We start from the raw sequence: 10,576 nt of genomic DNA on the forward strand, positions 1-10,576 counted from the left end.
GGCTAAGGTCTGGAAGATCGGGGAGTCTCTGTCTAAATCATGACAGGCACAGGATAATATTGTGCACAGCTGCTGTCCAAGGCTGCTCTAGGCCTCACTCATTTTCCCATCCAATGGGCACTGGTGTAAAGCGGTGTAGGAATAAACTTGACAGTTCACTTCCAAGTAGTGCCAACGTTAAGAAAAGTTTATTCCCTCACGCCTTCATTGCGTGGTGCTTAATTAGGAACACAGATAGATTACAGCTGTCAATGAAGTAGACCTACATTTTCCGGAATATAACGAATAAAAAACATGACAACCACACGAAATTCCTTATGCAATCAGTTACTGCAATTTGTTCTATGGAATTCTGCAATGACGCGTTATAAATGCCTATTTTTATTGGTATACAAGATTAATATCTACAAGATCCCATATTGCGGAAAACTTAAATGCATAAGGACAAAGGCGCACGCGCTTAATAGTCGTTTCATTCAATTTTGGCACGCCATCTTTAAAATGTGCCCCTTCATGTGAGTCTAGTCTGGTTTCCCAGTTCCGTCTCCTGGACCGTATGACATGTGGTGGTCACTCATCCGTGACACTGTTCGACCTTGGGACTTCTGGTATTCCTCAGCAGACGAGACACGCAGCCGTGAGATTGACGCATTGCAACATGAAATATGCTGATTAAGCGTCATCTGTAAGGAAAGCTGCATGTATAAACATATCTGAAATATTTAAGAAACTTTTGAGGATCACAGTCAGTTTCAGTACTGGAATGGATCGTCATCATCTTCGCTTTAGAGCATAAGAAACCTTCCTGTTCCGGCTTCATCTTCCCCTCTCTGTCTTGGACGGCCATGTTCTTCTTCCACTCATGTAATAAAATAGACGGATTGTGAGTTTTGAGGTTCTCACGACAGTGACTGTGACGCCATTTAGTCTGGTATAAGTTTAGAGACGTTTTGGAGGAACCTGTTGCCTCCATCTTCGATGCATAAGAGAGAATTGAGAAAGCAGACAAGAAAGTAGCAGAAAGAGAGAACTTCAAGACTTGGGCGTTTGGAAAGGATGTGTCAATAAGAACGAGATTGCCTGGATATGTAGCGCAAATGAGAACGAGAAATGCATACAGGAATTTGGTTCAAAACCTAAAAAGAATAGACGACTTGTGAGACCTTAAAATACAGGGCGTTCAACCATCGAGGAAACCAGGGAATAGAGCACAGCGGACACAGCATTTCTCACAGATTGCTGCTGTAACTTCTGATAGCAGAATGAATAATAAGCGTTGATAAACGCACTCAGTCAGGTGGTCTGATCTTGTCACTGCAGTAAGTCTCATTGATAGCCAGTCTTTGTTAGAGGTGTCGATAGCCGGTCGATAATTACACTGAAATGAAGTTCACTACTGAACAACATGTGTTTATTGTCGAAAATTTGCAAGGAAAAACTTGCAGAAAATATAATATTTCGTCGTAAATAGCTTGACTCATCAGTTCCCACAAAGTCGTGTGTATCCAAGCTTCTGAAAAGTGGAATGTTATTTCATTCTGCATAGCTTCAGTGCTGCGAGGATTCTTGTAGACTTTTCCCTTCACGTTTCTCCAAAGATAAAAATCGCAAAAAGAAATTATATCTGAAGATCTGGGAGGCCACAGTCCCCTGCTGATTATTCTGTCTTCAAACACTTCTCGTATTGCTACCATGGTTGCATTAGCCGTATATGCTGTAGCGTTATCATGCTGAAAATACCCATATTGTCTTCAGCAGTCATCTGATTGAAGAATGGATTAAGTATATCATTAACGTAGTGGTCAGGGTTCACAGTTTCGTGGAAAAATAAGGGGCCAGTGATTCACCACGGACTTACAACACACCACACCCCCACCTTTTCACTATGTAATGGCACTTGCTGTATAGCGTGAGGATTTTCATCGCTCCATATTCTTACATTGTGTGCATAGACATGACCACTAACGTGAAACCACGAACAGAACAGAAGCTGTGGATCCACAATTTCATCGTGCACATTTTGCAGCAGCCAGTTGCAAAAACGAATTCTAGCTGCATAATCTGGTTGCTTCAGCTCATGCACAAATGTTATTTTATACGGGCGAAATTTGATTAATTTTGTGGCTGTGAAAGCAGACAGTAGCGAAACACCGGTTTCCTGTGCTAAGCGTCTTAACGATTTTCGAGGACTGATATGAAGTCGTGCCTCAATATCCCGATTGTCTGCACAATCCTCTTCGATTGCTTCTTTATGTTACAATTAACCTGAGGCCCCTCCACTTTTTCACAAACTTGGATAGACGACTTTGTGGGTACTGGCGAGTCAGGATATTTACAACGAAAATTACTGATACATTTCCTGTAAGCTTTTCCTTGCTAAAGTTTCGACAATTAACAAACATAGTTCAATAGTGAACTTCATTTCAGTATAAACATCGACAGCCTATCGACACCTCTAACAAAGACAGACTATTAATGCGACTCACTGCGATGACAAAAACAGACCACCTGACGGCACGCGTTTATCAGCGCCATTGACTCATTCTGCTATCGGCAGTTACAGGAGCATTCTGGGAAAAATGTTCTTTCCGCTGTGCGTTGATGCCGAGTTTCCTCGACCGTTGAACAAATTGTATGAGGTTGGGGCACGCGGTAGCATAGTTGGTTGAGGCACTATGCTACAAGCCGGAAGGTCGCGGGTTCGAGTCCCAGTGAGGTATATTTTTTAATTTACCTAATCCTTCCAGCCGCAATATGACCCTGGGTTCGACTCAGCCTTGAACAGAAATGATTACCAGAAATCTTCCTCAGGGATAAAGGGCGGCCGGCGCGTAAGGCTGACAACCTCACCGCCATCTGTGTGCCAATTGTCTAAAAAATATGGAACCTTGACATCTGACATCCCTATGGGTCTTCATGACCTGTTACAGGGATAGCTTTACCTTTATGAGGATAATATTAAAATTAGTGTTGAATATGTTGGTAAGGTTAGATTTTCACTAAACTGATTAAGAATTAGGTTAGATTCAGGACATTGATTGTGACGGTATTAAACTACAAGATTTAATAGTTTGAAATTTCTTGATTATTTGTAACTGATAATAAGCAATTGCTCAAAGAAGCCTGTGACCAATGGAGTCGATTCTTTCGGTTACTAACTGATGACCAATGTATTCAAGATTAATTCCCTGTGCTTTCAGGGAAACACTGAATTTCTTGATAAGTTTATAGAATAACATATCATACATTTCGGAATGTATCTGAATGCCGTCAGCTACAGACATAGAGAGAAACACGTTCTTTGCTCACGTGATTACACATTAGCCAGTAGCTTACCGAAACTTAACCGCACCCGTATTTTACTAGTCCACCGAGTGTATACACACGAGACAGCGTTCAGAGCTGTCCTTAGAAAGCGTTACATGACAAAAGACTCATTTCTGTTTCCTCTGGTTGAGTCAGTCGGATAGAACGAAGAGATTTAATGGGCAGGGTGAGGAGACGCAAGTCAAGTTAGTGGCCGACAACACAAGGCCAAGCAACGTTGCTCGTGGAGTGCCGTATAAACCCGAATATAAGGAGACCCATATTTTCCCGATAAAAAAATTGGATTTTTTTTTTCTCACAGAATTGTGTATGTCATTTGGTTCCGAGGGTTGGAGGCAAGAAGAAGTTGAAATTATTCTACGTATTAAGAACTAATAAATTCAAAATATAACACCTATTCTAAGAAACAGTATTTTAAAAAAGATAACATCACTTTGTGGTCCATCCGACTTTGTTAATTTACACCGCTATAAGAGTTATGGCCGTTCACAGTGGCCCCAGGGTCTAAGGCATGAACCGTCTTCGCTCGCTCGAACGATGGGATCGTGGGTTCGAATCCCAAACAAAGCATGGAAGTCTGTGTTGTGTACGTTTATTCTATGTGTAGGTAGCAGACTTGCGACTTGCTGATCCCCCATGCAAGGAGTCATACTGATTGTGTATATTATTAAGAAACTGAAAAAGCGGCCAATGTCCAACAAAGACGGTTGAGCAGCAGACAAATATATGGATGCATGGATGGATGGATGGATGGATGGACAAACAGATAGATAGATAGATAGATAGATAGATAGATAGATAGATATGCCATCATATAGCTTAAAATAAAAGAGATGCTCTATGATGACTCATGTTCTTGTGCTCGCAAGGGGGACATGAGAAATGCATACAACATTTCCGTGGGGAAATCTGAAGAGATGAAGTCACTTGAAAGACTAGAGATTAAATTAGATGATATTAAAATTGATCTTAAATAGCGGTTGGTAGTTGGCTTCCCCCCGCGGCGGCCCGGGTTCAATCCCGGGTCTGGTCAAGTGGGATTTGGGATTTGTGGTGGACAAATTGGCGCTGCGGCGGGTTTTCTCCGAGTACTTCGGTTTCCCCTGCCAATCTTCATTCCACAAAATTCTCCATCATCTTAGTCACCCGGGGCAGGCTACAATAGGCTACAGTGGCCGCCGTGCCGAGTGGACGCAGTTTGACTCCCCCCCCCCCGCACTAAGCTAATTTCAAAGAAAAGTACAGGCTTCTCAAGTAGAACTCTGCACCATGGAATTGTTCAGGTAGTTACTATATTACAAATGTCACTCACAGAATTGAGTGAACTCAGGAAATCGGAGTAAAACTTCTGAGAGAACGTAAGTCAGTAGTAGGCTCACTTGCTCGATAAATCTTCAGAGAATGGTGGATAGTAAAGCTTCCTCTTGTCACGTGTCCCGAACGGTGACATGTTGACTACGGTTTATGCTAACCGTGTTACAGTGTATACACTTTTTAAACTTATTCTTCACTTCCACACTACATGTTTCAGCACTAATGTGCCATCCTCAGTTGTCTTTATGCACGTTAAACTATTGTATTGCATGCCATGGCATGGCACATGAATCAGTGTAACAGGACGCTAAAATATAACATGTTGTCTACGGTAACTTGGATGAATAGGCACTGTTTTTGGCTTAGGTTCTGAATACAGGAACAGAATATTCGCATCCAAATACAAATACCATTTTCTTCTACAATAATATAGTTACTTGTGAGACAATGCTTTCTGAAGTCAGGCCAAATGTTACGATTACTTCAATCCCCAGATAATCTTTCTGTGTACTTGCCTGATTCTGCGCGTTTTGTTCCGCCATTGCCTTCTCCTTGGCCTGTCGTTTACATTTGTACCGGTGATTCTGGAACCAGATTTTCACCTGAAACACAAGAGGAGAGTAGTTTTGTAACGTCGCCTCACTAATACTCCCTTGAGGTATGTAAGAAGGGCTGATTCTTCCACTAGGCCCTGATTTCATCGAAAGATAACAAGTTTCATTGTACTGGTAGGTACAGCCTCTACTTATGTCTTTTTTTTTTCTTACTTTCCGTTCAAATAATCTTCGAGAAGATCTTCATTAAACCTTCCTTTCTTTCATATTTACGCAGTGCATACTTAATGCATAATACAAAATGCACATAGGTGTTATGAAAAAAAATGCAACCCTCTTTGAATTATTACCAACTGTAATTAATTTATTAAGTTCATGGAGGTAGGCCTAGGCCCATTGGGGCTGTAGTGCCAATGAAAAAATTTATTAATTTCTTCACAATATTTATATCTTGTGTATTTAATATTATCTTACTTGTTAGTAATTTATTAGTACATTTGCTGTCTACGATAACAGATGAATTTTAAGTGACGTTCATCCTGTAAATTTTGAAATTATGCAATCTAAAATACTGAAATATTTTATTTCAGCATCCTATTGCTATTATTCAATTATATGTACCCGTCAATAAAGCAACAATGATATTTAAAATAAATAAAATAAAAGACACATAATACATGTTCTTCACCAAAACTGCAGCTCCTATACTTTTAACGTTATCAAATATCAAATGTCACAAAGACACTACACGTATTGATATATTGGGTTTTTGGACTTTATCCATCGTCCTGGTTTTTAAGATAACTAATAAAAACACGACGTTTCGTAAACTGGATCTGTTTCCGTCCTCAGGTGAAGGAAAACACCTATTCTGTTGGGTCCGTTAGAAAGAGCTAGCCTCAATCACTAGCCAGTGATTCCGTCCTTCACCTGAGGACGGAAACAGATCCAGTTTACGAAACGTCGTGTTTTTATTAGTTATCTTAAAAACCAGGACTATGGATAAAGTCCAAAAACCCAATATATCAGTGTGTTATACACCATCGTCAGAATCCTATAGTAACTACTACACGTATTATTTACACAAAAAGTGACTATTATATGCTTTAGAATGTCTTTAATTTGTATCATTTGTTCTTTTAAATTGCAACATGTTTCGGCCGCACATGGCCCATCATCAGGCAAAATTTTAATTGATGAGAGGACTACTGTACTATCCGCTTGTCTTCCGTGCTCTTCGGCATGTTGTTTTTGTTGTGTCACATATCTACTCACAGAACTCCGTCATTATATATCTTTTTCGGCTATCACAGTTTTGTATATTGTTTTCTTCTGTATGTTCGTCTTTAGTGCAGTCTTCTCTTATCCTGACTCTAATGTAGCTGCTTGCGCTTAAATACCTTTGTACGTAACATATATACCGCTATCTATCAAATAAATATCTACGTACAAAGATATTTAAGCGTGAGCAACCACACTAGAGTTAGGATACTTCACTAAAGACAAACATACAATAGAAAACAACATACAAAACGTAAGTACACAGAATTGTAACATCTAATACACAAGACAACAAGATTGAAACCATACATTATAATACACATTTTTTTTCTAAATTCACATAGTGGGGCGTGGAGTCCAACTGGGTCCACTCGGCACGGCGGCCACTGATTGGCCTATTGTAGCCTGCCCCGGGTGAATATGATGATGGAGAATTTGGTGGAATGAAGATTGGCAAGGGAAACCGAAGTACTCTGAGAAAACCCGTCCTAGCGCCACTTTGTCCACCACAAATCCCACTTGTCCAGACAATCCTGGCCGCCGCGGTGGGAAGCCAGCGAATAACCGCTTGAGCTGGGGCGCAGCCCTTACAATACACATTATATATTGCAGTGTGATAGCCGCAAGAAGAACACAATGACGCAGTTCTAGATATGTGACACAACAATAAGAAACAACGACATACCCGAGAGCACGGAAGACAAGCGAACAGAACAGTAGTCTCCTCACCAATCCTGATGATAGCCCATGTGCGGCCGAAACATGTTGCAAATTAGAAGAACGTATGATATAAATTAAAGACACTCTAAAGTATTTAATAATCACTTTTAGTGTAAACAATAAGTTATAACATTGATAGCATTACAAAGTATAGGAACTGCACTTTTGGTGAAGAACATGTTTTAGGTGTCTCTTATTTTATTTATTTTAAATATCTTTGTTGCATTATTGGCAGTGTACATGTGACTGAATAAAACACTTAAAGTAATAATTGACTGATATTTTATACTGAGAATTAGGTGATTTAGTTAGGTCTAATATTGTTAACCAACTCCGTGGTTCAGAATCCTGCTTGATAATATGTTAATCAGTCAGCTGTTGAAGACGTCCCCCCCCCCTTTTATGAACATAAATATTAATTACAATGTCCACAATACCCCGCCACTAGACTCAATTCTGAGCCTGATGAATTCGGCCAATATTCTTACATCATATTTCCTGAAGTTCCACTTTAATATTATCAGCCTGTCTATAATATTTTGTTGTGTATCCCAAGTGACCTCATCTCTTGAGAGTCTTTGATTAACATTTTGTATGTCTCTCCCTCATGCGTGTTACCTGTCCTACACATCGCACCTTCCTTTTTTTGAGCACACTAACATGTCTTCTGACGGAAAGTAGACCCGTGTTATGACGTTCATGAAAAGAACGTGCAGATATGAGAAACGAAAGCGCAACAACGCAGAAGTAGTGCCAAAGTGACACTGCAATGAGCATCTTAACGTCTTTTGATGGCACTGCAAACAAAAGGAGAGGCGAAATGAGCAGCTGGACATGTAGAGCGTGTAGAAGATCATGGCGTGTTTTCATCAGCATGTCAGTGAATGTGTCATTCAATGGCAGAAACAAGAGACTGGAAGGAGCTTTTATACTGTGCAAGTCCACTTGTATGCATGTATCGCTGTGGCCTGGTTCGTTACGACACAAGTCTTGTTATGAGAGCCATCCAGAATGCCCCTTCGTATTCAGCGAACTTGTAAAAAGATAGTGTTTTGTATGAAGAAATATTAAAACACTCATTCATAGGTTTAATTACTTCTTTCTCTTTTGAATAAGATGTTAGTGTACGGATGTGTTAAAGAAATATATCCTCCTAGCCCTCTATAGTTTAGGATGACGCCAATAATTATTATTACTATATGGAGCTTTAATAATAATAATACAAGGTTGACTCTTGACAGAATATCTGCATTAAGGGAGAAATATATCTGGAACTTGTAAGCCCTTAATCACTTATATAAACTGTGTTAGGAGGCAATTACAGAACAATGAACGGGCGGTGTCATGCAAATGCAAACACAAATAAAACTGCTCCATGCACCTCCTACACAAGGAAATGGGTGCTTGGCTTCTGAGTGGTACTGGAGCCTGCCGACAGCACCAAGTGGCTCTCGCTTCTGTTTTCATATGTGACCGCGGACAAAGTCAGAAACTTCTATATTTCTTCTGGATGGAGACCTGAAAATATTTTTCCTCTTTCCTCTGTTTCCTCCTCTTATTCCAACCTTCCTTATTTCCTTTTACTTACCATTGTTTCTTGATTCTACACGTTTCCTGAAATTATTGACTATTTGGACATTATCCATCATTCTGTATTATTTAAAAATAACTTTTTGAAAACGGGACCCTTGTCTCAGTTCTCAGTTAAAAGCCTACTCAGTTAAACCAAATCGATAGAGCTAGTCCCTATCTCCGGAATATTAGCGGACATAGGGACTAGCCCTATAGATTGTACCCAAATGGATAGACTTTTACCTGAGGACGGAGACAAGGGTCCAGTCTCCGAAATGTTGTTTGAAACAAAAAAAGAATGACGAAGATTGTCCAACAAATAATTTATGTACAATCGTCACAAATTTTAGATCACATTCGTATCCTCCTCCTGTTTTTGTGCCCCACACGTTTGTTATAACACCCAAGACGATTATAACTGTGCTACACAAAATTCTCGGCAGGTTTCGTTACTGTTTAAGTTAGTATGTGGCCTTTGTATTAGCGGGATTTTTTCTTCCCCTTGGCACTACAGCCCCAGTGGTCCTAGGCCTACCTCCATGAACTTCTCCGTTCACTTCGGGTTTTCTAGATCTTACACATTCGGTAGGACTCCTTGGGCGGGTGATCAGCTCGTCGCAAGGCCTCTACCTGTACACAAACATAGAAAAACGCAGACATACAAACTAAACATCCATGCTCTGAGTGGGATTCGAACCCACGATCCCGGTTTCGAAGCGAGCGAAGACAGTAGCGGGGTTTTAGCAAAAGAAAATATTATAGATGAAACGACCAAATTCATTGACCTGTCGGAATATAATAATTATGTAAAATACTGAATTGTAACAAACTATGTGAAACGGATTTCGGTGTAACTTACGTGGAAAAGTCAGTTTGTAGTCTCATGCGTATCAGGTTTTGTAATCGAGCGATATTGTTAACATTGTCTAATTAACGTTATGTGAACACGTCTCCCATGGAATTTTACCGACACATGAATAACGGAGCAGAAAGCAAGAGACAGTTATCGGAAAATATTCCTTTGTAAAGAAGACAATCCAGCTCTGGAACCAACTGCCTGCAGATGCTTTAGGAACTCTCTCCTATAAATCAAGTAATTTTACGGAAAGGCCTAGAAAAGTGATGAATAAGGCGAAGTGCAGGTGTGGGGAAAATCGCTAAAAAATGCAGTGAAGTGGAGTTGAAGGGTACATAAAGTGTAATGAAGTGGGATAAAGAGAAGGCCATGGTGAAACGTGAGCGCTTCAGTTCACGACATCACGTATTTCAGTACTGTTGCTGTTTAGTGTATAGTATGCTTATTTCGTATTAATAATATTAATAACTGTAGTTGTAATTTTATTTGCATTGTAATCATTGTGTGTGGAATGCCATTTATTGTTTATGTAGTTTTATATGCTTTTTTAGCATGGTGTGTTTTTTGTGTGATGTGTCTTATTGCAGTACCACTGCTAATGGGTAAAACCCCATTTTCTGTTAAAATAAATAATAAATAATAAAAATACAAACCTGTACGGCAGTCAATTTAATGACCGTATGTGAAGTAGTCTTTGTAATAAGTCACAATGACTAAAATTCAAGATTTCTAAATAGCGTTATGCACCAATGCAAGTCTCAAATTTGACAAATATTTGATTGAGGGTTAGTTAGTTAGTTATTGGAGAAGGCGGGTTTCCCCATGCACTGAGACCTGTATTGGTCCATTGTGCTGCCCTCTATGATTTCTACCAGTCTCTATATCCTACCGGTACTGGTGCTTATCATCAGTCCCGCCAAGCCAGCGAGACCGGCTCTACCAGCTGAGAGGT

At 39.9% G+C, this 10,576-nt stretch overlaps 1 protein-coding gene across 1 annotated transcript in view; it reads right to left on the reverse strand.

The window, feature by feature from the left end:
- Positions 1-10,576, reverse strand: part of LOC111873269 (homeobox protein Nkx-2.4) — a 137,537-nt gene that overhangs the window by 29,290 nt on the left and 97,671 nt on the right. Inside the window, exon 4 of the mRNA XM_023867831.2 lies at positions 5,157-5,243. Coding sequence (XP_023723599.1) covers positions 5,157-5,243 — 87 coding nt within the window. The remainder of the gene's footprint in view (positions 1-5,156; positions 5,244-10,576) is intronic.

This window comes from Cryptotermes secundus, unplaced genomic scaffold (genome assembly GCF_002891405.2).
Source record: "Cryptotermes secundus unplaced genomic scaffold, Csec_1.0 scaffold131, whole genome shotgun sequence".
NCBI lineage: Eukaryota > Metazoa > Arthropoda > Insecta > Blattodea > Kalotermitidae > Cryptotermes > Cryptotermes secundus.